This window comes from Pan troglodytes, chromosome 1 (genome assembly GCF_028858775.2).
Source record: "Pan troglodytes isolate AG18354 chromosome 1, NHGRI_mPanTro3-v2.0_pri, whole genome shotgun sequence".
Taxonomy (NCBI): domain Eukaryota; kingdom Metazoa; phylum Chordata; class Mammalia; order Primates; family Hominidae; genus Pan; species Pan troglodytes.
Window position 1 is genome coordinate 219744415 of NC_072398.2, and position 25841 is coordinate 219770255.

The following is a 25841-nucleotide window of genomic DNA, read 5'->3' on the forward strand; positions in this document are numbered from 1 at the left end:
TGCATTATCCACGAGCAGTAATATTTTGAAAGGAATCTTTTTTTCTGAGCAGTAGGTCTCAATAGTGGCCTTAAAATCTTCAGTAAACCATGCTGTAAATAGATGTACTGTCATCATCCAAGCTTTGTTGCTCCATTGATAGAACACAAGCAGAGGAGATTGAGCATAATTCTTAAGGGCCCTGGGATTTTCAGAAAGGTAAATCAGCAACTTAAAGTCACCAGCTGCACTGGCCCCTAACAAGAGAGTCAGCCTGTTCTTTGAAGCTTTGAAGCCAGGCATTGACTTCTCCTCTCGAGCTATGAAAAGTCCTAGATGGCATTTTCTTCCAATAGAAGGCTTTTTCATCTACAATGAAAATCTATCGTTTAGCATAGCAAGGATCTTAGCTGGATCTTCTGGATAACTTGCTGCAGCTTCCCCATCAGCACTGGCTGCTTCACCTTGCACTTTTATGTTATGGAGATGGTTTCTTTCCTTCAAACTCATGAACCAACCTCTGCTAGCTTCAAACTTTTCTTCTGCAGTTTCCTCACCTCTTCCAGCCATCCCAGAACTGAAATGAGTTAAGGCCTTGCTGTGCATTAGGCTTTGGCTTAAGGAAAGGCTGTGGCTGCTTTGATCTTCTATCCAGACCAAACTTTCTCCAATGCAGCAGTAAGGCTGTTTTGCTTTCTGATCATTCATGTGTTTGCTGAAGTAGCACTTTTACTAATAATTTCCTTCCAGAACTTTTCCTTTGCATTCACAACTTGGCTAACTGTTTGGCACAAGTGGCCTAGCTTTTGGCCTATCTCAGCTTTCGACATGTCTTCCTCACTAAGCTTAATCACGTTTAGCTTTTGATTTAAAGTGAGAGACATGTGACTCTTCCTTTCACCTGAACATTTAGAAGCCATTGTAGGGTTATTAGCCCAATTTCAACATTGTGTCTCAGGTAATAGGGAGGCCCCAGGAGAGGAAAAGAGACAAGGAAATGGCCAGTCGGTGGAGCAGTTGGAACATACACAATATTGACTAAGTTACCATCTTCTATGGGCATGGTTCATAGCACTCCAAAACAAATACAATAATAACATTACAAATCGGTGATTACAGATCACCATAAGAGACAGAATAATAATGGAAAAGTTTGAAATATTGGGCAAATTACTAAAATGTGACACAGAGACACAAAGTGAGCACATGCTGTTGGAAAAATGGCACCTATAGACTTGCTCATTTTTAAACCGTCAATTTGTAAAAAATGTGGTGTCTATGAAATGCAATAAGGCAAAGTGCAATAAAATGAAGTGTGCCTGTATCTATCCAGCTGTCTAAACACACAAACACCATTAGAAGTTTCCTAGCAGAAGGAATTTTAAATAGTGCCTTTTCAATTCAGTTCAAGTAATCTGCTAGTTAATACTAAGTTTATGACAGCTCAATTTTCTACATTATGAAGTCAAACAAACTGGCTTTTTAAAAAAAATCATTTGTCCTTCAGCCACTCAGGAATCTCAAATAAGCTGCTGTTTTATGGACTGAAATAAAAATATTTGTGAGATGTCCAAACATCTGCATATTTATTTATACACCTTTAATTCAAAGTCACAAAAACATCTGCATATTTATTTATACACCTTTAATTCAAAGTCACAAAAAGAAGGCAAATACTGTCAAGTCAATCCTCATTATTCACAGATTCCATATTTGCACATTTGTTTACTTGCTAAAATTTGTAACTCCAAAATTAATCCTCATGGCACTCTGTCATTCAGACACTCACAGAGCAGAAAAAAATTCAAGCCACCTGATAAGCACATTCCCACCTGAGTTCAAACACGGCAACGCTCTGCCTCCTCATTTCAGCTCTCACACTGTGAACAAGCATCCCTCCCATGGTCTTTTATTTGGCGCCATGTTTTTCATGCTTCTGTGCTTTTTGTTTGTGGTTTCACTGTTTAAAACAAGCCCCTAGTGCTAAAACGCTGCCTAGTGGTCCTGAGTGCAAGAAGACTGTGATGTGCGTTACAAAAAAAATATGAGTATTAGAGAAACTTCATTCAGGCATGAGGTATAGTGCTATAGGCCATGAGTTCAATGTTAATAAATCAATAACACAATGCTCCTTGACTTAGGATGGAGTTATGATAAACCCACCATAAGTTGAAAATATCATAAGTCAGCTGAGCGCAATGGCTCAGGCCTGTAATCCTGGCACTTTGGGAACCCGAGGAGGACGGATTGCTTGAGGTCAGGAGTTCAAAACCAGCCTGGCCAACGTGGCGATACCTTGTCTCCACTAAAAATACAAAAATTAGCTGGGCATGGTGGCGCGCGCCTGTAGTCACAGCTACTCAGGAGGCTGAGGCAGGAAAATCGCTTGAACCCAAGAGGCAGAGGTTGCAGTGAGCCAAGATCATGCCACTGCACTCCAGCCTAGGCGACAGAGCAAGACTCTGTCTCAAAAAAAAAAAAGAAAGAAAATACAGTAAGTCAAAAATGCATTTCATATACCTAACATACTGGACATCACAGCTTGGCCTAGCCCACCTTAAAAGTGCTCAGAATACTTACATTAGCCTAAAGGTAGGCAAAATCATCTGGCCACACAGTCCACTGTAGACTATTAGCTGCTTACCTCATGACCGCATGGCTGACTGGGAGCTGTGGCTCACTGTTGCTGCCCAGCATCTTCAGAGAATATCATACTACCTATCTCTAGCCCAGGAAAAGATCAAAATTCAAAATCCGAAGTATGACTTCTACTGAATGTGTATAACTTTTGTGCCACTTGTAAAGTTGAAAAATCCAAAGTCAAACTATCCTAAGTCAAGGACTGTCTGTATATCTATATTAAATGTCTTTAAATACAGACACGCATTTTAAAAATTAAGGTTAGGTACTGATCAGTTGATGAATGTTATGACCAGAGGTTCACATGAACCTAACCCAGTATTTCCCCTAAGAGCAATGGTTCCACATTAGCTAATACAGTTTTCGCACTGACTTTCTAGACTATCACCACAGCAAATAATGAGAATCGCCTGGACATTGGCCCACAGAGAGACAACAGTGGCAGGTAGTTTCTTGGGGGCAGTGTACCTGAAAACTCGAGCTGCATGAAAGCACTTTCATTCATTTGAGGAGTTCCTTGCTCCTTGTGTAACAGAGTCACTGTACCTCGCTGCAACTGTAAATTCAGTTTGGCAAAGACATGATCTCGCTTTGTATACGTGTTCATACACGAGGCATCTGCAGTGGGGTCAAAAAACTCCTCAGTGCCTAAATGGTAAGGGAGAAAAGACTGTAAGAAAAAACGTGGAAGAATAAAAAAGCACCAGCAAGCAGACTGATCACAGTTATGATGATGTTATTTAACTATTTTTCCCTTTGTTAAGAAAGAACTCCAAAGTCATGGGTGACTATTTTATAATATTTCCTAATGTAAAACAACCCTAATTGTTTTTTAAGGGATCTTATCAACTTATTATCAAACCAGGGAGGATAAGATTCATGATAAGGGATGGTATAAAGCAGTGCTGCCCAGCATGGTGAAATGGTCCGCATCTGCGATATCCAGTACGGTGGCCACTAACCACATGTGGCTACTGAGCACTGGGAGCACACGTGGCTAATGTGCTAGTGCAATTAAGAAACTAAATTTTTACTTGTATTCAATTCGAATTAAATTTTAGTAGCCATTTGTCCCTATGGCTAGATATCGGACACCGCAGGTTTAAGAGAGGCTCTAGACTGGTATTCAAACTTCAGAGTTTAAAATTGTTGAACTTGCTCAAATTTAGTTCTTTTACACCCTCTGCCTCTCAGCTCTTTCTGAAACTGCATTAATACGCACATTTAGTCACGGAGTTACAAATGGAGTATCTCCCAAAATACTTCTCTCTCAGCCTCTATGAACATAAACTGTTCTCCAAATATCTACTTTGGTTAAATTTGAAAAATACCACAAGCTGTTGCACAAATAACAGACGAATCTGTTTGAACCAAGTGAAGGCCAGCTCCCACCGTACCCAGGATCTCTTCAGGAATCCACTGCTCCTGTTGCTCTGCTGACAGTCCCTCAACCACATTCCCTTCTGGGGTCTGCTGCCCGTACCAGCCACCCCATCCAGGAAACCAGGACTGGAGATACTGCAGCATCCCGCTGCCTCCACCGGGTTCTGGGGCTCCCGGACAGGCTCCTGGAGAATCAAACTGAGGCTCCCGCAGACTCTGTGTCAATCACAAAGGAGCAGAGATGAGTACTCAAAGATAAAAGCAAGCTGTGATATGCTGCTGTTTCCCCACAGGAGCACAAGCACATCAAAACTGTAGCACTCAGGGTGTGCTGGGTCTGAACAAATCCTCTTGTAGAGGATTTCTTACCTCTGCTAGTTCTTCCTGTTTGTGAAATCGATCATGAACCAGTTCACGCAAAATCTTCAATTCCTCAAAGCTCTGTTCCTCTTCAATCCGACACATTTCCTCCTGTTTGGGTGAAAACAAAAGCAAATAAACAAAAACACAAACGTTGTAGATCCAGAGACACTGGACACCCTCACAAGCCACTAAAAGTACAGCACAGAAACCTCTCTGGTCCCCTGCATTTCCACTGAAGGCCAAGAAACAAGATAAATAGTTCCATGATTGCTGTTTCTGGCTTAAGTAGCTTTTCCATATAATCCAGTAGATGTTATTTGGTCTTAAAAACATCACCAACAATTCTCCAGAAATTGAGCTCTATGAAAGAAGGGGAAAAAAAAATCACTAACAAGTTTCATGACACCTGAGATAAATGGTGAATGGAGAGGGAGTGAAGAACAGCAGTATTCAGTTTTAAGAGTCACTAAAGCGTGGCCAGGTGCGGTGGCTCACGCCTGTAATCCCAGCACTTTGGGAGGCCGAGATGGGCGGATCACGAGGTCAGGAGATTGAGACCATCCTGGCTAACACGGTGAAACCCCGTCTCTACTAAAAATACAAAAAATTAGCCAGGCGTGGTGGCAGGCGCCTGTAGTCCCAGCTACTCAGGAGGCTGAGGCAGGAGAATGGTGTGAACCCGGGAGGCGGAGCCTGCAGTGAGTGGAGATGGCGCCACTGCACTCCAGCCTGGGCAACAGAGCAAGACTCCATCTCAAAAAAAAAAAAAAAAAAAAAAAAAAAAAAGTCACTAAAGCATATGGACTATTGCAGCACCCACACTTTGGACAGCACTGACACCGTTTACAAAGGGCTTCCACATGCATTAGCTCAGATGAGGAGTAAGCAGCCTAGTTATCGCTCTTCCTGAAACCGAGGACCAAGTTTCCACAGGAAGTGTGCAGGCCCCAGCTCTTTTATACTTCATGTAGGAGATTAGCAAGAACGTGGTCATTTTCACTTGTTTCACTCTAGTTAGGAAAGAACCATGATACCCAGCTACATTTTTTAAAAGCGGAATTAGCTGTCCTGAACTGCTTCTTACACCATAACATTAAGAAAAAAGGAGATTTTACGTCTTTACTTGCTCATCTCAGTTGTAAATGAGATTTTCTCTTCTTCTATGTCTTTGTGTGTGCCTTTAAGAAAATCATCCAAGGGCTGGGCGCAGTGGCTCAGGTCTGTAATCCCAGCACTTTGGGAGGCCAAAGCGGGCAAATCGCTTGAGCCCAGGAGTTCCAGATCAGCCTGGGCAACATAGCGAAACCCTGTCTCTATAAATGATACAAAAATTAGCCAGGCATGGTGACATGCAGCTACTCAGGAGGCTGAGGTGGGAGGATCCCTTGAACCAAGGAGGCAGAGGTTGCAGTGAGCCAAGATTGCACCACTGCACTCCAGCGTGGATGACAGAAGGAGATCCTGTCTCAAAAAAAAAAAAAAAAAAAAGAGTAGGCTGGGGGTGGTGAAGGCTGAGGCAGGTGAATCACTTGAGCTCATGAGTTCAACACCAGCCTGGGCAGAAGGATGAAACCCATCTCCATAAAAATTAAAAAATTAGACAGTTGTGATACGGGCCTGTAGTCCCAGCTATTTGGAAGGCTGAGTTGGGAGAATGGCTTGAGCCCGGGGTGACGGAGGTTGCAGTGACCATGATCGTGCCACTGTATTCCAGCCTAGGCAATAGAGCCAGACCTTGTCACACACAAAAAAAAAGAAGAAGAAAAGAAAAGAAAATCATCCAAAATGTCTGGTTTATTTTATCCTTCTCATAAGGTTCCTGTGTCAGGAACCATGTCTGACACTGATGATAAAAGCATTAGCAAAGTGAATGGGCCACAGCCTCAGGGTGCCGGCAGGAGAGGCACTAACCACTAGGGCTTCAGCATTGCCCTCACTGACCACACAGCAGGTGCTGAAGGGAAAAGTATTCCTTTGTGCTTGGAAGAGTCTACTAAACAAGTGGTTAGTTAAGGGGCAGTACCTGAGCCAAAATCTCAGACACAGTCTAAGCTGCTACTGCAAAAATTGATGCTCACAAAACTGAAATAAAACAAGAAGCAAAGCAATCCCCAATACCTTCCCCCAAAAGAGAGCAGGTAGACAGCTAGAGAAGGGGTGGGGTCCCATGCCAGCGCTCCAGGAGGGGGCATTCTAAGGGCCTTTAGCCCTACTATTAACTAAAACATGAGCTTGCCTTCACCACGTACTTCACCCTTTTCTGCCTAGCCTCTACAACCTAAATATCCAAGGTCAATCAAGTCCACTGGGATTATAGAAAACGTAGGCCAAAGTTCACAGAGATTACAGACTTTGAAGTAAGAGAATTAGGACTGGGATCAGGCTTTGAAGAGAGGCAGGTGACTGTATGAAACAGTCTCTCGAGCTGGGGGGCAGGCGTGTGGGCGCAAAGGCATAGCAGGACCACGGTGTCTTTTCTTCCTCCTACCCCATGGCCTGGCTCTCCTCGGGCAGCAGAGGGTGGAGGATGCTCCTGGCTTAGTTCTCACTCTACTAAGACCAACTCTATCCTATAAAATTTAGCCCCTTTGGCATGGGACTTTATTACTTCACAGATCCCATTTTCTTTAGTCTTTGAGAGAACATTCTTATCTTCTGAATAAGACAAGAAACACAAGACCACAGTCCACTTACCTTGTCATCTGTGGACAGCAGGCCTCCTTTTAACTTGTTGAAATATTTGTCAGTGTAAGATACAGCATCACGAGCGCGGTGCAACATAAAGTCCCAGGTGCAACGTTTCCTCTGCTCTCTGATCTCATACAAGTTAGCATTCAAAGCAAAATACCACCATTCTCGGCAGCTGAAATAGTCCATAACGATGTAATCACTTCTTACAACAAAAGCAACGAAAAGGCTACCAATCCAGGACAATCCACATAACCCCACTCCTCTCCTGAGACATCTTTTCTCTTGTCAGCCACCAGTTTATATATTAAGCTCGTCTTAATATTAAACCTACTAGGTGGAGAAGGCAAATCTGCCAAAGAACATCAAATAATAGATCCCCAATTTATATATCAATAACACAGTTCTCAATTGGTTTGAATTATAATATCCCTCCCCTCTACTGACAGAATCGAAGGCTGACTGTAAGGTAAATACCGTCTTAAGATAATTACCGAGGATTTGACTACTAAAGATTTTTAAGTGAATACTTCTAACTAAAGACATGGAAATACATAGGATCTTTAAAAAGTTTTATTATATCAGACTGGTCAAGTTTATCACTGCAACATGAAAACAGGATTTAGTTTTGCTATGGAGGCTGCAAAGAGTACTATGTAAATGTTGACCAAACAACCTGGGAGAAAAAACACAGGGAAGTAGGTTCAAAGAATAGTTAAAGTATTTATAATACACACCAGATCCCACCAGAGCAACATCAGTCTACTTGCTAAATGAGACTGAGAGGATCCTCTGAATTTTACTACACTCAGTCTAAGAGTAAGCCAATGACACCAAATAAATATACAGAAAGAATATCAATGATGATAAACAATGGGAATGGCATTCCAAGGACCAGAAAAATCAATTGTACTTTTATCTCCAAACATGGGTAAAGGACAGTGAGGCATATTTCTGATCTATGTACATAGCAAGAACAGGCTCTAACATGAATTTCATGACCACACTGAGAAGCCCTTACTTCTTAGATATCGCCACCTTGGGTTTCCACCTTCGGAACTTCACCTGCCTCTCCTTTCGTTCCAGCTCCTTGAGGAATTCCATGATTTGCCGGTATTGCAGCTTTGTATTAGAGGTTAAGAGATACTAGGTTAGAATAGGTTTGCTTCTTTTACTCAGTTAAGACCTATATCTAACAAGAACAATTCACATTAGTTGATCCACTGAATTGAAACCCAGTGCAAACTGAAAGACCAAAATATCAGCATCAAGTGACATGTTTCTCTGAACCCTGACAGTTAAGCCTATACATTACCATATCTCTTGTATTTTTTGTTCAGCTCTTAAAAATACCAAAACAAAACTAGCCTCCTTTCCAATCCATACCACCAACTAATTAACAACAACAAAAAAAAACTAACCTGAGATCAACCCAATTTAACTATGTAACAGACGGTGAGTTTTATACCTAACACAACTTTAGTCTGGAGGGAAATGGTCTCACATGAACTTTCTTTCCTGCTGAGGATACGTTAATATCAAGACTTTCACCGCAGTCACCAGTTTGACAGTGAGTAGACGCCACTGAGAACAAAGGGCATACCTGAGAGAGTTTCAAGGGAATGGTCTCCAGCTGAATATCACAATCAATACGGGGACTGTGCCGAGACCGCAGGGGCTTCTTGGAGCAGTTTCTCTTCAAAAGAGCAGATGCAAACACAGGCTCCAGGACGTAGTGATGGCTGCGACTCTCCATGCTCCTGGCCATGGCCTCCTGTGTGTCACAAGAACACCTGCTCTGCTCCGAATGGCTTTCCTTCTGGTAGTCACTCTTTTACAATGTTGGGGTTTTATGACAAACAGTGGAGCTCAGCCATAGGCTGTGTCACAGCGGCAAATGTTTTTGTCTGTTTTGTTTTTATTCATTTTTATTCTTTTTATATAGGGACAGGATCTCACTATATTGCCCTGTCTGGTCTTGAACCCCAAGGCTCAAGTGATCCTCCCACCTCCCAAAGTGCTGAGATTACAGGCATGAGTCACTGTGCCTGGCCAACAGCAAATGTTTTTAGGATCAAGTTACATGTTGGTATGTTATCTAATCAATAGTGTATTATATCAAAATCCAAAAACACTATAAAACTGGGTTATAAAACTCTCTAGTATTTTTAATTTATTATTATTTATATTTCTTTTTTCTTTCTTTTTTTTTTTTTTTTTGAGACGAGTCTTGCTCTGTTGCCAGGCTGGAGTGCAGTGATGCAATCTCGGCTCACTGCAACCTCCGACTCCCCGGTTTAAGCAATTTTCCTACTTCTGCCTCTCGAGTAGCTGGGATTATAGGCATGCACCCCCATGCCCAGCTAATTTTTTTATTTTTAGTACAGATGGGGTTTCACCATGTTGGCCAGGATGGTCTCGATCTCCTGACCTTGTGATCCGCCCACCTCAGCCTCCCAAGTGCTGGGAGCCACCACGCCCAGCCTTTATATTTCTTAATGGGTAATACACTCACATGGTTTAAAATTTTAAAGGAAAAAAAAAGGTCAAATATCTCTTTCCTAGTCTCATCCCCCAGCCACCCACTTACCTCCTCAGAGGCAACCAACGACATCAGCTTCTTATGTCTCCCACCCAAGCCATTCTGTACATATGCAGATAAACCTGCAATTTTCTGTTTTCTTAAATAAATGCTATATATGCTGTTTTTACCTTAGTTTGTTTAACTTCATACTATATGTTAGAGACTGTTACATACTCATCATAAAGATCTTTACCTTTATTATTTATAGCTGCATATTGTTTTACTGTATGGATACAGGTTTATGTAATCGAATTAAAACAAAAACCTGCCGGGCATGGTGACTCACGCCTGTAATCCCAGCACTTTGTGAAGCCGAGGCAGGTGTATCACCTGAGGTCAGGAGTTCGAGACCAGCCTGGCCAACATGGCGAAACCTCGTCTCTACTAAAAATACAAAAATTAGCTGGGCATGGTGGCATGCACCTGTAATCCCAGCTACTCAGGAGGCTGAGGCAGGAGAATCACTTGAACCCGGGAGGTGGAGGTTGCAGTGAGCCAAGATCGTGCCACTGCACTCCAGCCCGGGCAACCAAGCGAGATGCCGTCTCAAAAAAAAAGAAGAAGAAGAAAACCATCATGTACAATAGTATCCAAGTTAAAGATAACCCTGGGTGGAGGAAAAAAATGAGTTATTTTCCCCCGTTTCACTTAAACCACCTACAAATTATTTACAGAAGGATTAAACTGGCCGGGTGTGGTAGCTCACACCTGTAATCCCAGCACTTTCGGAGGCCAAGGCGGGTGGATCACTTGAGGTCAGGAGTTCGAGACCAGCCTGGCCTGGCCAATATGGCGAAACCCCATCTCTACTAAAAATACAAACATTAGCTGGGCATGTTGGTGGGCACCAGTAAACCCAGCTATTTGGGAGGCTGAGGCAGGAGAATTGCTTCCATCTGGGAGGCAAAGATCTCAGTGAGCCAAGATTGCGCCACTGCACTCCAGCCTGGGTGACAGGGCGAGACTCCATCTCAAAAAAAAAAAAAAAAAAAGATTAAACAGATTTTTTTTAATCCTTCACAAACAATAATATATCTGATGATTTATGACTTTTTAAATATCACTTAAGGGAATGCCACCAAAGGTGAAGTTTAAACATAAATGTGGTAAGAAAGTTCCTCTTTAAGATTCAGTCCTGGTGCTCTGTTCATTTAAAATCTGGATGCCTAGGCCGGGTGTGGGGGCTCATGCCTATAATCCCAGCACTTTGGGAGGCCAAAGCAGAAGGATTGCTTGAGCACAAGAGTTTGAGACCAGCATGGACAACAGACTGAGACCCCATCTCTACAAAAATAAATAAATGATGGAAAACATCTCGATGCGTAAGTATGTTATGTGAACATGCAAACGGTGGAATACTATGCAGTGGTCAGAGCAATGAATTGGAAGTACAAACAGCAACATCTTAAAAACATAGCTTTCACTGAATAAAATAAACCAAAGAAACCCATAGTCTAGTATAAATTTAAAACATACATAAAACAAAGCACTATATATTGTTCAAAGTCACATACATAGCAAGTACCTCAAGCAAACACACTTGAGAGTGAATGGCTTTAGAGGAACAGTGGGTGGGAACGGGAATCAGAGATGCAAGAGACAAAAGCCCCCATGGCAGTGACCCTACGCCGCTTCCCTTCCATGCTGTCTTGCAACAAATCTCCCTGCCGAAATCGTACCTGTAACTCCATCTGAGGCAAATCCCCCAGTAAAGCGCAATCGACATCCCAATAGATGCTAAATTCTGCTACGTCTAATTGCTTTTTCCGCATTAGTTTCTGTACCTGAGGTAAAAAAGACAAAGAAGAAAAGAGGATGACCGTCTTTATTCGTGAATGTCATTCATTCAACAAACCATTTGTAAAGAATCATGTGTCAGGTACTTTGCAAGGTGCTGTGGACATATAACTCAATTAAAACATGCTTCTGCTCTTACAGAGTTTAAAATCTACCTAACTGGGGATACAAACAGGCAAATACATAATTTTAATGACACAGAGGGAAGCAGAAGAAGAATCTATACGATGCTATGAGCAAACAAGAAAACGTCACTGTGCAAATGAGTGTCGAAAGATATATAAGTTTCAGGCAAATGGGCGGGTAGGAGGAAAGGGCTGGGTCAACCATACAGTCCTCCCTCTGTATCGGCAGGGAGTTGGTTCCAGGAACTCCAAAGATACAAAAATCTGCAAATGCTCAAGTCTCTTAAAAAGGCATAGTATTTGCATATAACCTACCCATATATCCTCCCTGTACACTTTAAATCATCTCTAGATTACTTATAATACCTAACACAACATAAATGCTATGTAAATCATTGTTATACTGAATTTTTTTTTTTTTTTTTGAGATGGAGTTTCGATCTTGTTGCCCAGGCTGGAGTACAACGGCACGATCTCGGCTCACCGCAACCCCCACCTCCCAGGTTCAAGTGATTCTCCTGCCTCGGCCTCCCGAATAGCTGGGATTACAGGCATGCACCACCATGCCCAGCTAACTTTGTATTTTTAGTAGAGACAGGATTTTTCCATGTTGGCCAGGCTGGTCTCGAACTCCTGACCTCAGGTGATCCACCCGCCTCGGCCTCCCAAAGTGCTGGGATTACAGGCATGAGCCACCACGCCCAGTCCTGAATTTTTTTTTATATTATTTTTTTTTGTTATATTTTTCTTTTTATTGTTTGTTTTTTAGGGGGAGGGGGAATATGTTCTTCTCTTGTTTTTTTTTTTTTTTTTTTGGAGACAGAATCTCACTCTGTCACCCAGGCTGGAGTGCAGTGGCATGATCTCAGCTCACTGCAACCTTCACCTCCCAGGTTCAAGCGATTCTCCTGCCTCAGCCTCCCAAGTAGCTGGGACTACAGGTGTATGCCACCATGCCTGGCTAATTTTTTTATTTTTAATAGAGATGGGGTTTCATCATGTTTCCCAGACTGGTCTTGAACTCCTGAACTCAGGCAATCTGCCTGCCTCGGCCTCCCAAAGTGCTGGGATTACAGGCGTGAGCCACTGCACCCAGCCAGTGGGGGAGTATTTTCCGATCCTCTGTTGGTGGAATCCATGGATATGGAAGCTGAGGATACGGAAGGGTGACCGTACAAAAGGCCTGATGTCTTCAGGGAACAGTGAGTCTTGTCTGTATAACTGGAACACTGGATGTGTGCGGTGGGGGCAGTATTGGTACATGTGGATGAATACACATTTGGGATGAGGAGTTAGCTAAGAGTTGAGAAAAGTAGCTTGGAATGTTACTAGATACACTAGGTTGAATAGTGTCTTCCCTTCCCAAAAAAAAGTCATAACCACACAGAAGCGTGTATGTAACCTTATTCGAAAATTAGGTCTTTGCAGATGTAATCAAATTAAGAGGTCATACTGGTTTAGTGGAGGCCCTAATCTAACGAGTATTGTCCTTACAAGAAGAAAAAGGACACAAGGAGAAGGCCACGTGAAGACAGAGGCAGAGGCTGCGTGAAGCACCTGCAAGCTGAGCAATCTCAATGACTGTCAGCAGCCACTAGACAAGGAGAGACGCATGGGACGGTTTCTCCCTCAGAGCCTCCAGAAGGGACTGATCAGCCACAACCCCTTGACTTCAGACCTCTCGTCTAGAGAATAAATTTATGTTGCTTTAAGCCATCTGGTTTGTGGCAACGTGTTAGGGCTGCCCTGGTTATCAAATCCATTAGGAAAGGAAGTTTATGCCATGCTAAGGTGTTTGGACTTCAGGCCTTAGGTGATGCGGAGCTGCTGAACGTTTTGATGCAGGCAGATACCACAATCAGGTATGTTTCAGAAAAAGAAGTCTGGTGACAGTGTAAAGTAGGGCTTTCCCTTCAGTGTGCCAGGAAAAAAAAAGTTATGAGTGTCTCAAGTACGAGCCAGTGTATGGGATCAAGTTACATCTTAGAAACGTGTGGTTACTCTGAGCTGGCCGCTTCCAGCCCCAAGCAGCCACAGCCATTTGCCCCGGTGTACTGTACAAATACTATCTTTTTACTGTGTGGGTCCTGACATGGAAAACACTGGAAAGCATTGGTATAGGACAAATGGAAAGATCCTGGAGATCACAGAACAGGGAATTTCATTAGTCCAGGTAAAACCTGACAGCATCCTGCAAGGTGACGGTCATATGAGGATGGACAGGAAGAGCTATGTTTGAGATGCTTTGTCAGAAAAAGTAGCACGACACTGTGAATAACTAGATATGGAAACTGAAGCGTAAGAAGTGAAAGGAGGAACACACAGCTTCTAGAGATCAGTGTGGCAGGCAGGAGCACAGGGTGAGGAGCAGGGATGGCACGCTCTTCCATAAAGGGCCACAGAGTCAACAGCTTAGGCTCTGCAGGCCATGCAGTCTCTGCTGCAACTACAGTACTCCACCGTGGACAACACTAATGAGCATGGCTGGGATCTAATAAACCTTTATTTACAAAAACAGATGGGAAGCCAGACTCGGCCACCGGCCAGTGTGCCAAGCCCTAACTTAGAGCTGGTCCACCCGGGTTCAAGACCTGGCTCCACTTTTCACTCCGCCTCTCGTGCCGTAGTGTCCTCAGTAGGGTTATTAGGATAACAGCAGTGGTGAAAATCAAGGAGAATTAAATGAGTTAAATCATGGAAAGTGCTAAGAACAGTGCCTGCCATATAAAAAGGCTCAAAACTGTTATTGTTCGTTTTTACATTCAGTAACATGTTAGGGAATAAAGAAAAATACTTCGTTTAGGGGACAAAATGGGCAGATGGAATACACAGGATCATTCTAGTTATGACAAGCTGTGGCATACATGAAATATATTTGGTCTTTGTCCCTGGTTCCTGGCACAGAATTCCTAAAACCCTTGGAAGTTCCTGACAGGAGTGTCATTGTTGTTCATAAAAAGCCTCATGATCACACCCCAGTATACGCTAATTAAGTGACTTTTGTTGGGGTCCCTAGACAGGCTCAAGATGGGGCTCATCACAGAAAGATCAAGTAATTAGAGGGTTGGGCCTTTCAGCGCCACTCACTGACCTCTGGGTGATGGGGCTGGAGATTAAGCTGCATAAAAACTTTGAACCATAAGATCTGCTGAGCTTCCAGGTTGCTGAACACTGGAGGGGGGTGTGGCCCTCTTTATCTAGATATTCACCTGTATCCTCATAACACCGTTTATTATAAACCAGCAAATGTAAGTAAAGTGTTTCCCTGAGTTCTGTGAGCCATCCTAGCAAATCACCAAACCTGAGGAGGGGAATTGTGGAAACTCCGACTGCTAGTCAGAAGCACGGGTCACAACCTGGGCCTTGTGACTGGCGTCTGAAGTGGGAGGCGGTGCTATGGGCTAAGCCCTTACCCCGCGGGGTCTGCAGCAACCCATTAGTGTCAGAATTGACCTGAACTATAGGACACCGAGTTGATATGTGGAGAACTGCTTGGTGTGGGGGGGAAAATCCTCACACGTCTGGTGTCAAAAGTGTTGTTTTTTGTGTAGAGTGTGAAGAAACAGAGTGTGTTTTGAGACAAGCAGTAGTTTTAAGAAAACCACGAATATGAAGGTCAAAGGGTGGAGAATGGAGTTCAAGATGTGGAGGCCATCATCAAATATTCCCAGGTGGTAGCTACAACTATGAAACAGAGTGAGTTTACCCAGGGAGTGTACATAACACGAGAAAAAAATCAAAAATAAAATCCTTTCTGCCCCTCAGTTTCTTCATGTATAAAATGAAAGTGATATAACCAAAGGTCAGAGAAAATTACCTGTTTCCCTATTTCAGCAAATTTGATTTGTTGCAAATACACAAGAGACACCCATGCCTGTCACAGAAGGCAATGGAAAAGAATGCGATTCATTTACATAACACAAAATGGCAAAAGGCAGAGCCCCAAATTCCTAGAGCATGGCTTTCTTCCTGCTTTGTCATCACATTTCATACTCACAGGCTCATTCACAGCATTTTGCATGGACACATTCTTAATGCAGATGCCAAACGCAAAAGGATGGGAGGGATTGGTGACACCATCTTCAAAGCGTAAATGGACATCTTGAATTTTTAACTGCAAAGAGAAAAAAGAAAAAGCAGCTGATGCACCTGCAGAATAGTGTTCCAAAGAAAAGAAAAAAGAAAAAGCATTTAGATAACTGCTGTAGGTGAAATACTATAGTTAGGGGTCAAACTGCCCTTGAGCCACTAAAGGAAACCACAGCAGGCACTTTATACAAACACAACACACACATATCCAGTATCCTATAAGTTCCTAAGGGAGTTATAATAACTCTCTTGTTATGTTATGTTATAATATGTTATATTATGTTATGTTATATTATGTTATCATAACTCTCTTGAATGTTACTTTGTGATTAGTTTTACCAAAAGAGCTCCAATACTTTCATTAAATCATTTCAGAAGACACCTTAAAAAAAGCAATTAAAGAAAGCAAAGTCATTGTATACAGACAATTGTTCCTCTTGCTCTGTTGATATCTTCATCTTGCCTCTATGTCCCCACATCTGGACCAAGGAAACCAGCAAGGCACATAAACTATGTATGTATATATGTATTTCCCCTAGCCCCTCCCTGTAAGTGGGCTACAGGAAAGGCACTCTGCTTCAATGAATTAAAAAATAATAACAGGTTGAGCACAGTGATTCATGCCTATAATCCCAGCACTCTGGGAAGCTGAGGCAGGAATATTACTTGAACCCAAGAGTTAGAGACCAGCCTAGGCAACATAGCAAGACCTCACTTCTACTAAAAATTTTTTTTAAATAGCCAGGTATGGTGGCATGAGCCTGCAGTCTCAGCTACTCAGGAGGCTGAGGCAGGAGGATTGTTTGAGCCCATAAGATGGAGGCTGCAGTAAGGTATGATGGTGCCACTGCACTCCAGCCTAGGCAACGGAGTGAGATTATGTCTTAATAATAACAATAATAATAATAACAGAAAGTAAAAAGACAATCCACAGAATGGGAGAAAGTACTTGCAAATCTGATAAGAATCTGGTATTCAGAATATATAGAGAGCTCTTATAACTCAACAATAAAAAGATAAACTGATTTGTAAAATAGGCAAAGGATGGCCAGGCACGGTGGATCATGCCTGTAATCCCAGCACTTTGGGAGGCCGAGGCAGTCGGATCACCTGAGGTCAGGAGTTTGAGACCAGACTGGCCAACATGGTGAAACCCCGTCTCTATTAAAAACACAAAAAATTAGCGGGGCGTGGTGGCAGGCACCTGTAGTCTCAGCTACCTGGGAGGCTGAGGCAGGAGAATGGCATGAACCCGGGAGGCGGAGTTTGCAGTGAGCCGGGATCATGCCACTGCACTGCACTCCAGCCTGGGCAACAGAGCAACACTGTCTCAAAAAAAAAAAAAAAAAAAACAAAGCTTAGCCAGGCATGATAGCGCAGGCCTGTAATCCCAGCTACTCGTGAGGCTGAGCCAGGAGAATCGCTTGAATCCGGGAGGCGGAGGTTGCAGTGAGCCGAGATCACGCCACCACATTCCAGCCTGAGCAACAGAGGGAGACTCCGTCTCAAAAAAAAAAAAAAAAAAAAAAATTTGTGGCAAAGGATTCAAATAGACATTTCTCCAAAAAAAAGATACACAAGTGGCCAGTAAATACACGGAAAAATATTCAGTATCCTTCGCCATTAAGAAAATGCAAATCGAAATCATAGCAAGATCATCATTTCACACCCACTAGTACACAATGAATAATAAATGTTTGCTTTTTGTTTTTGTTTTCTTTTGGGGGTTTTTTTGCTTTTTTTTTTAATTTTTTTCTTTCTGTCCTGAATGGTATTAGAGAGAATGCTATCTCACCATTTCTGCAGGCTTTTTTTTTTTTTTTTTGAGATGGAGTCTCGCTTTGTCGCCCAGGCTGGAGTGCAATGGTGTGATCTTGGCTCACTGCAACCTCCATCTCCCGGGTTCAAGCGACTCTCCTGCCTCAGCCTCCCCACCAAGTAGCTGGGACGACACGCACATGCCACCATGTCTAGCTAATTTTGTATTTTTAGCAGAGACAGGGTTTCACCAGGCTGGTCTCGATCTCCTGACCTCAAGCGATCCGCCTGCCTTGGCCTCCCAAAGTGCTGGGATTACAGGCGTGCCCAGACCCATAATCAATAATAAATGTTGATGAGGATATGGAGAAACAAAATGCTCATACATTGCTGGTGATATCGTAAAATAGTGCAGCCTCTTTGGAAAACAGTTTGGTAGTTCCTCAAAAAGTAAACAGAGTTACCCCATAATTCCTCAATTCTACTCCAAGATATCTATTTGAGACAACTGAAAACATGTCCACCCAAAACCCTATACACAAATGTTTACAGCAATATTATTCGTAATAGCAAAAAGGAGAACCAACCCAAATGTCCAGCAACTCATGAATGAATAAACAAAATGTCGTATGTCCTGAGAAACGCAAGGACTCTCAGCAAGAACATTCCATTCCAAAGAGACTTGACCAAACTTTAATATGGCTTCTGGCAGCCCGAGGCCATGTCCCTGGGGACAACACAGTCCTCTACTGAGTTCTTGCCTGGTAAAGCTCAGGACTATCAAAAGAACGTACCCTTTATTCCAGCCAACACCTGACACAGGCCCCTGACCTTCCTTTCTTACAGCACATTTACTGAAAAGGGTTTATAGGCTTGCAGAGCAATTCAATTGTGACATTTCTCTGAGAGATGTATATGTACAGGTCGCGTATCCCTTATCTGAAAGGCTTGGGACAAGAAGTGTTCCGGATTTCATTTTTGGGGGAGATTTTGAAATATTTGCATTATACTTAACTGGCTGAGTATCCCAAATCCAAAAATCCAAACTCCAAAATGCTCCAATGAGCATTTCCTTTGAGTATCATGTGGGCACTCAAAAAGTTTCAAACTTTGGAGGATTTCAGATTTTCAGATTTGGGATACTCGACCTGTATCTCCTACAGCTCAGGAGTGTCTTTCTTAAGGACCTGAAAGCCACTCCTTTGAAATGTAGTCATCAGGAAGGGTAAGGCTCAATCTCCCAGTCCGAGGGAGGATAGAATCCTAACTTTGATCACTGCCAGCGGACACAGTTGGCCTAATGACATTCACAGCGACCAACGCCTTGTAATTTTTCACTTGAGTACCCACTCACTCCACCTCCCTGCACCCTCAAGCTCTCTTTAAAAGGCCCAGCTACCTCCACACAAGTCAGCCTGGAGCTCAGCTCTTTCCTCTACTGTCAGTAGTTACAGAGTAAAATCTGTTTTCATTGCTCTGAGGTCCAGCTTTGTTTAATCTTTGACAATCCATACAATGGAATATATGATTCAGTCATAAAAAGGAATAAAGTGCTGACACATGCTACTACACAGATGACCCTTGAAAACATTATGTCAAGTGAAAATGGCCAGGCTATATATTACATGATTCCATTTAGATGAAATGTCTACAATAGGCAAATCTAGAAAGAAAGTAGATTAGTGATTGACAGGGGCTGAAGGCAGAGGGGAATTGGCAATGACTACTTTTTTAAATTATTATTATTTTTTTAAGATACAGGGTTTTGGTCTGTTGCCCAGACTGGGGTGCAGGGGCACTATTACAGCTCACTACAGCCTTGCAGCCCAACTCCTCGGCTCAAGTCACCCTCTTGCCCCAGCCTCCCAAGTAGCTGGGATTACAGGTACATGCCACGAAGCCCAGCTTTGGCAGTGACTACCTGTTGGGATGATAAAAATGTTCTGGAATTATTTAGTGGTGACCAATGCACAACCTTGTAAATATACTAAAAAACATTAAATTGTACACTTTAAAAGACTGAACTTTCTGGCATAAGAACTATATCTCAATAAAACTATTTAAACTAAGATAAAATAAAAATAATGACTAATATTTTATAAATTTGTTTGTCAAAGTCAGGAAAGTTACGAAACCAAAAACCTCAGACTGTAATTTTTGGGAACATGACATACATTGAACACATTTGGCCTGTGTCACATTGGCACTGCAAGAAACTTCTAGAGGTAGTAAGTATGGACAAACTCTTATAACATTCATGAAAATTAGTGGGACCCTGATCAAGTTTTTGAGGATGAAACAAAAGTATAATTGAAGTAGAAAACATGGGCAAGGTCAACAGCCCCAGTCCTGTAACTCGTCAAACTGCCACCAGATACACCAGCAAGAGGTTAGGTATCTTAGCGAGCTGTTCGCAATTTCACAACTCACTATGTAACCAACTAGAGACCAGGCATCCAACCTCTCTCTTTTACAGATGAAGAAACTGAGACCAGAGAGGTGAAGTGATTTACCCTGAAACCATACAGTCATCAAGGTCAAGTAACCTGGATTCTTAGGCCATAAATCCTTGAGCAAGTGGGATTCCAACATTCAAAAAGAAAGTGCGGGAAGTGAAACGGAAGAGATGTGAAAACTCCTCCTCATGCCAGCAGAAACAAGAAAACTCTGTGTCTGCCACAGAGCCTAGGACTTGCTTGTCAGGTTTTCCTCTTGGCACAGCCTACAAAAGGGCAGACCTGAGCAGCCAGCCCCATCTACACCCTAGATCAGCTGAGCCCACGAGAAATGAGAAACTAAGAGGAGAAACACGTTTAAACCTGAGAAATCCCTTTCACGTTGATACTTTTATAAAAGTCAGCAGGACTTACTTCAATATTCTCCACAATCCTTGTAACTACGGAGGCGGTAACTGAATACCAATAGGACTCCCCTTTCTGCTGGCGGTCATTCTACAAAGACAAGAGTCAGCATTAGCTCAATCTAGTGTTCTTGCTCATCTTACACGTGTCACCACAACTGCTCTTATGGCCCAGAAGATCTCTGCCTTGCCTTCCATTTCTCCTCCAGGGCTTGAAGTAGTGCTTTCTTACGTTCCCTTTCCAACAGCTTCTCCTTTTCATCATTGAAATCCTGTATTTTCTCTGGGGCTCCAATTAAGTGAAGGCTGGAGATGGAGATCACCCAAGGGTCCACATGGGGGCGATAAAAGGGAATCTGAAGGGTTACTTTCCCAATGAAGCCTGGAAGGAGAAGGAAAGTCTTGTTCGCTGTCTGTACACATTTTTAATTCTTTCCATTTTTTGGTATTTTTACAATTTTGTTTCAGGAGCATGGATTGCTGTTACTACTTTTTATTTAAAACAACAGGCAGCAGGCTCTTGCACATGTGAAACAAGTGTTAGGAGGCTGACATCTGTAAGAATAAGGTATAATGACTTATATAAGCTGGAAAAAGTTCGCGAAGACTTTACCACATCAACAGTAACATCCCTCCTCTAGAAACTATCTCCTTTTCCAACTGGAGTACATCTTACACTTGCTCAGGGTGTCTTTCTTCCCCGGGTCCCGCACAAGCCCATGGACACTAAACTCATTTCTTGTTCATTAGTCATTGTCTGGTTGATAAGCACTAGTTGGAGTCATCAGACCTATGATATATTCAATCTTGAACATACCCACCACAAACTGAAACATAGGTAAATGGTGCTGGCCTTCTCTCAATAAAGAATTCTGATTCTTCATGAGAACCTGGGCTGATGAGAAAGCCAAACGGCTCGGTAGAATTGTGATATTTATTTCCCAAGTTCTTCCATTTCTAGCCAAGCCTCCTAGAATACAAGCTTTCTTTATATTCAATTTATAAGAGTCAAGCTATGTTGCCCAGGCTGGTCTTGAACTCCTGGCCTCAAGTCATCCTCCTGCCTCAGCCTCCCAAAGTGCTGGGATTCCAGGTGAAAGCCACCAAGTCCAGTCCAACAATGGTATTTTTAATGACAACATCAAATGATCAACCGTGTAATCCAGTAATAAATTCAGAAATTTAGCCAAGCTTGGTGGCACGCAGCTGTATTCAACTATTCCAACTAATAGCTGGGGAAGCTGAGGCAGGAGGATCTCTTTAGCCTGGAAGTTCAAAGCTGTAGTGAGCTATGATAGCATCCCTGTACTCCAGCCTGGGTGACAAAGCAAGACCCTGTCATAAATAAATAAATACATAAATAAAAAGGAGGCCAGGCGTGGTGGCTCACGCCTGTAATCCCAGCACTTTGGGAGGCCGAGACAGGCAGATCACCTGAGGTTAGGAGTTCAAGACCAGCCTGGCCAACAAGGCGAAACCTCGTCTCTACTAAAAATACAAAAAAATTAGCCGGGCGTGGTGGTGCACACCTGTAGTCCCAGCTACTCTAGAGGCTGAGGCAGAAGAATTGCTTCAACCCGAGAGGCAGAGGTTGCAGTGAGCCGAGATCGCACCACGGCACTCCAGCCTCGGTGACAGAGCGAGACTCCGTCTGAAAAAAAAAGAAAAAGAAAAAGGGAAAGGGGAAAGAAAAGGAAATCTTGAATGTAGAACAGAGGTTCTCACACTTGAGTAAACATAAGAATCACCTGGAGTGCTTATTAAACACTGTAGGTTCAATGACATTCCCTCAGAGATTCTGATTCAGTCGGTCCGGGGATCACCTGACCTCCCCACCACCATCACAAGGTCATCCTGATACGAGTGGCCCAAAGACCACACTTTAAGACTGGCCTAAACTCTAACATTTGCTATATCCTTCCTCTAACTGGCCAAACCAATACAAACTCCAGGGCTCTCAGTTTTCACCTCTCAAACAATTTAAGACTCAAATTTCTTCCCCCTCCTTTAGTTCCACATACCAGCTTTGACTTCAAATGGTAATTCCAATTCTTTCAAGGCATCTTTCTTTAATGGCAAGTTTTCTAATTCAACAGCACCTAAAAATAAAAACAGCATCATGAAATATCCATTTAACAAATACAGTAGGCCACCTACTGTGTGTAAAGCATTGAAGGTTAAAGGGAAAGTTTTACATATAGAATAGGCTACGTCATGTGAAGGTTAAAGGAAAGTTTTACATCTAGAACGGGCTACATCATGTGTAGGTTAAAGTTTTACATCTAGAACAGGCTATATCATGTGTAGGTTAAAGGGAAAGTTTTACATCTAGAACAGGCTTATCATGTGTAGTGCTACCACCAGCCCATACGCTTCATCTAAACGAATTTCCAGGCCGTCCGCTCTAACACGTACATGACAGCTGAAGCTTAGGCGCTGATGAAGAGTTCAGACCAAGAGTTACATTTTCCATAACAGGCCAGATAGTAAATATTTTAGGATTTATATGTCTGTTGCGTATTCTCCTTTTTTTTTTTTATCAACCTTTAAAAATGCAAAAACCATTCTTAGTCTGCAGGCCAGATGTGGCCAGCTGGTCTCTTTGCTGACCCCTTGCTTAGGCTAATATTTACCAGAGGAACATCAAAATCTGACTCACCTAGGATGAAATGCAGGCTCCTGGACCCCACCCGCAGACCAACTACCTCTGAATCTCTGGGATTGAAGCACAGAAATTTGCAGTTTCTAACAAGTTCCTTCCACCCCCAACCCCTCCCCAAAATGAGTATAGTGCAAACAGTATTCAAAAGTCTATGATCCAATTAAATGAAACTGGTCTTCAAAAGGAATTATACTCTTCTCTTCTGGGGAACTCCTTAGCACCTCTACTTACAAGTGTAATAACCGATCAGAAAGCAAAAGAAGGAACAGGACTGCCGCTGAAAATTGTTTTCAGACCCAACTTTTATGACTTAAACCCGAAAGTGAATTGACAAGAGGGCAGCTAGATCCATCACTCTCCCGGCTATGCAAGCCATTCACCCTCACATATATAGAGCCCTGCTCTGCGGGAGGCACTGTGATGGCCACTGAAAATGTAAAAAGAGAAGGCAGAGTCCCCATCCTTAAATCACTGCCATTGTTTTTACAAAATTGTTTGCGAGACACAAGGCAATTTTTGAGCAACCTAAATCTGTCTGAGATATACATTTTCAAGAACACGGAGTACAGACAACAACCATTAATTAGTAAGAAATGCAAGAGAGCCTTTTACTCCAAGTACAAAATAATGCAGAAAACATGATTATGTTTCCCTTTAAATGATTGTTCAGGACTTGTGGGTTACTGGCTTCTAAAGAAGAATTCAGGCCAGGTGCGGCAGCTCACCCCTGTAATCCCAGCACTTTGGGAGGCTGAGGCTGGGAAATCGCTTGAGCCCAGGTGTTCAAGACCAGCCTGGGCAATACAGCAAGACCCCAACTCTACAATAAATTTTTAAAAATTAGCCAGGCATGGTAGCACACATCTGTAGTCCCAGCTACTGGGGAGGCTGAGGCAGGAGGATCGCTTGAGCCCAGGAGGTCAAGGCTGCAGTGAGCTATACTCACACAACTGCACTCCCAGCCTTGGTGACAGAGCTAGACCCCGTCTCTAAAAAGAAAAAGGGAAAAAAAAAGAAGAAAAAGAATTCAAATCTAGCAACTTGGCAGATCTGAACAAATACAATCAATTTATTTTTTGATTTTTGCAGGAACATTTGTCCACATGGGCCATGGGCCATGCCCCACCCCCCACCCCGCCCCACCACCATACCTTAAGACTAACAGAAAGAAAAAGTTTGTAACCCCAGCGAAACAACCCCATTTCCACATTTGGGGAGAAAATGAACATAAGGGGAAAAAAAAATCATGAAACATTTTCCTTGGTTGAAACAGACTTAAAGGGGGCAATTAAATAGTTTCTTCTTTTGAAGAGCATGATTTATGCTTCGAACTGCCTTTTTTTTTTTTTTTTTTTTGAGATGGAATCTCGCTTTTGTCGCCCAGGCTGGAGGGCAATGGCGCGATCTCGGCTCACTGCAAACTCCGCCTCCTGGGTTCAAGCGATTCTCCAGTCTCAGCCTCCCGAGTAGCTGGGACTATAGGTGCCCGCCACCACACCCAGCTAATTTTTGTATTTTTAGTAGAGACAGGGTTTCACCATATTGATCAGGTTGGTCTTGAACTCCTGCCCTCAAGTGATCCACCCACCTTGGCCTCCCAAAGTGCTAGAATTACAGGCGTGAGCCACCGCACCCAGCCCGAACCACCTTATTTTTCAATACCCAAATCTGTCACAAAGGCAGGTGAGCTCTGGGCTTCCCTGGCAGCTGTACAACCTTGGGAAAGTAAAGGGAATTGCAGGCAACTCGCACCACGAAAAATTAAAGCTGAAGCATAAGAGGGCAAAGGAGGAGATCTAGAAAGGAGAGAGAGAATGTAAAGGAAAAAATGAGAAGAAACAACAGCCTACACCAAGCCAAAAGCAAAGGAATCTGGCAAAACAGCATGGCCGTAGTTTAAGACTGAAGGTTTCCTAGTCCCCACCCACTCAAATATGCACCCACTGGCCCTGCAGGGAAAGGTCCCTCCAAAGAGCCAAGCAGAAAAACACCCAAAGTACTGAGTGCTTTATAAATGATAATGCAGGTCACTCACTCCAGACAGACCCCAATGTACTGAGTGCTTTATAAATGATAATGCGGGCACTCACTCCAGGCAGACATTACAGACTTACTCACGGATGTCTCATCCAAAAACTCCTCATCTCAGGCTAGCAAGAAATCTACTCACTAAACTGGGAGTAATTTAGAGGTAGGTCATTTCTCAGTAATTTCTAATGGCTACTGAACTCTCTTCCCGCTGCTCCAGGTTATTTAAAGAGTCAACCTAAGGTTCGGAGCTTATAAAAACAAAAAGGAGGGGAAATGGATGTTTTGGGTTACAAATATACGATATGCCCCCAGGCTGAAGTTCAGATTCCTTGACATGGCACTGGCAGCCTCTACCTTCTGGCCCTAAACCATTTCAAAAACACCCTGCAAGTTTTCAGCCTCTGCTCACAGGGTGCATTCCACCTGGAATGTGGGGACCTGCCCAGTGCCACCTATGGAAATCCTGCTAAAATCCACTTAAGGCTGGGCGCAGTGGCTCACGCCTATAATCCCAGAACTTTGGGAGGCCAAGGCAGGAGGATTGCTTGAGCCCAAGAATTCAAGACCAGCCTTGGCAACATGGTAAAACCCCATCTCTACAAAAAATAAAACAAATAGCCGGACCTATGGTGGTACATGCCTGTAGTCCCAGCTACTCAGGAGGCTGAGATGGAAAGATTACTTGAGCCCAGAGAGGTTGAGGGTGCAGTGAACCGTGATGGTGCCACTGCACTCCTGGGGCGATAGAGCAAGACCCTGTCTCCAAAAAAAGAAAAAAGAAAAAAAGATCCACTCAAAAGCTACCTCCATAACCTTCCCAGAGTCCTACAGGCAAAATGGACAGCTCTCTTCCTTCGCACCCCATCGCATGATGCCTGTATT

At 43.1% G+C, this 25841-nt stretch overlaps 1 protein-coding gene across 11 annotated transcripts in view; it reads right to left on the bottom strand.

Annotated features, from left to right (window-relative positions):
* VPS13D (vacuolar protein sorting 13 homolog D) overlaps positions 1 to 25841 on the bottom strand; it is a 283384-nt gene that overhangs the window by 248519 nt on the left and 9024 nt on the right. For 6 of the 11 annotated variants that reach the window (XM_009448451.4, XM_009448447.4, XM_009448433.4 and 3 more), the window contains exons 3-13: positions 22288 to 22365; positions 20458 to 20648; positions 20277 to 20357; positions 15557 to 15673; positions 11317 to 11421; positions 8657 to 8884; positions 8075 to 8175; positions 7060 to 7228; positions 4372 to 4473; positions 4017 to 4218; positions 3088 to 3267 (exon numbers count right to left, since the gene is read on the bottom strand). In XM_009448451.4, the coding sequence (XP_009446726.4) occupies positions 3088 to 3267; positions 4017 to 4218; positions 4372 to 4473; positions 7060 to 7228; positions 8075 to 8175; positions 8657 to 8884; positions 11317 to 11421; positions 15557 to 15673; positions 20277 to 20357; positions 20458 to 20648; positions 22288 to 22365 (1554 nt within the window). Of the gene's footprint in view, positions 1 to 3087; positions 3268 to 4016; positions 4219 to 4371; positions 4474 to 7059; positions 7229 to 8074; positions 8176 to 8656; positions 8885 to 11316; positions 11422 to 15556; positions 15674 to 20276; positions 20358 to 20457; positions 20822 to 22287; positions 22366 to 25841 lie in introns of all 11 variants that reach the window. The other 5 variants (XM_063785968.1, XM_001145053.7, XM_009448445.5 and 2 more) reach the window with 2 other exon arrangements.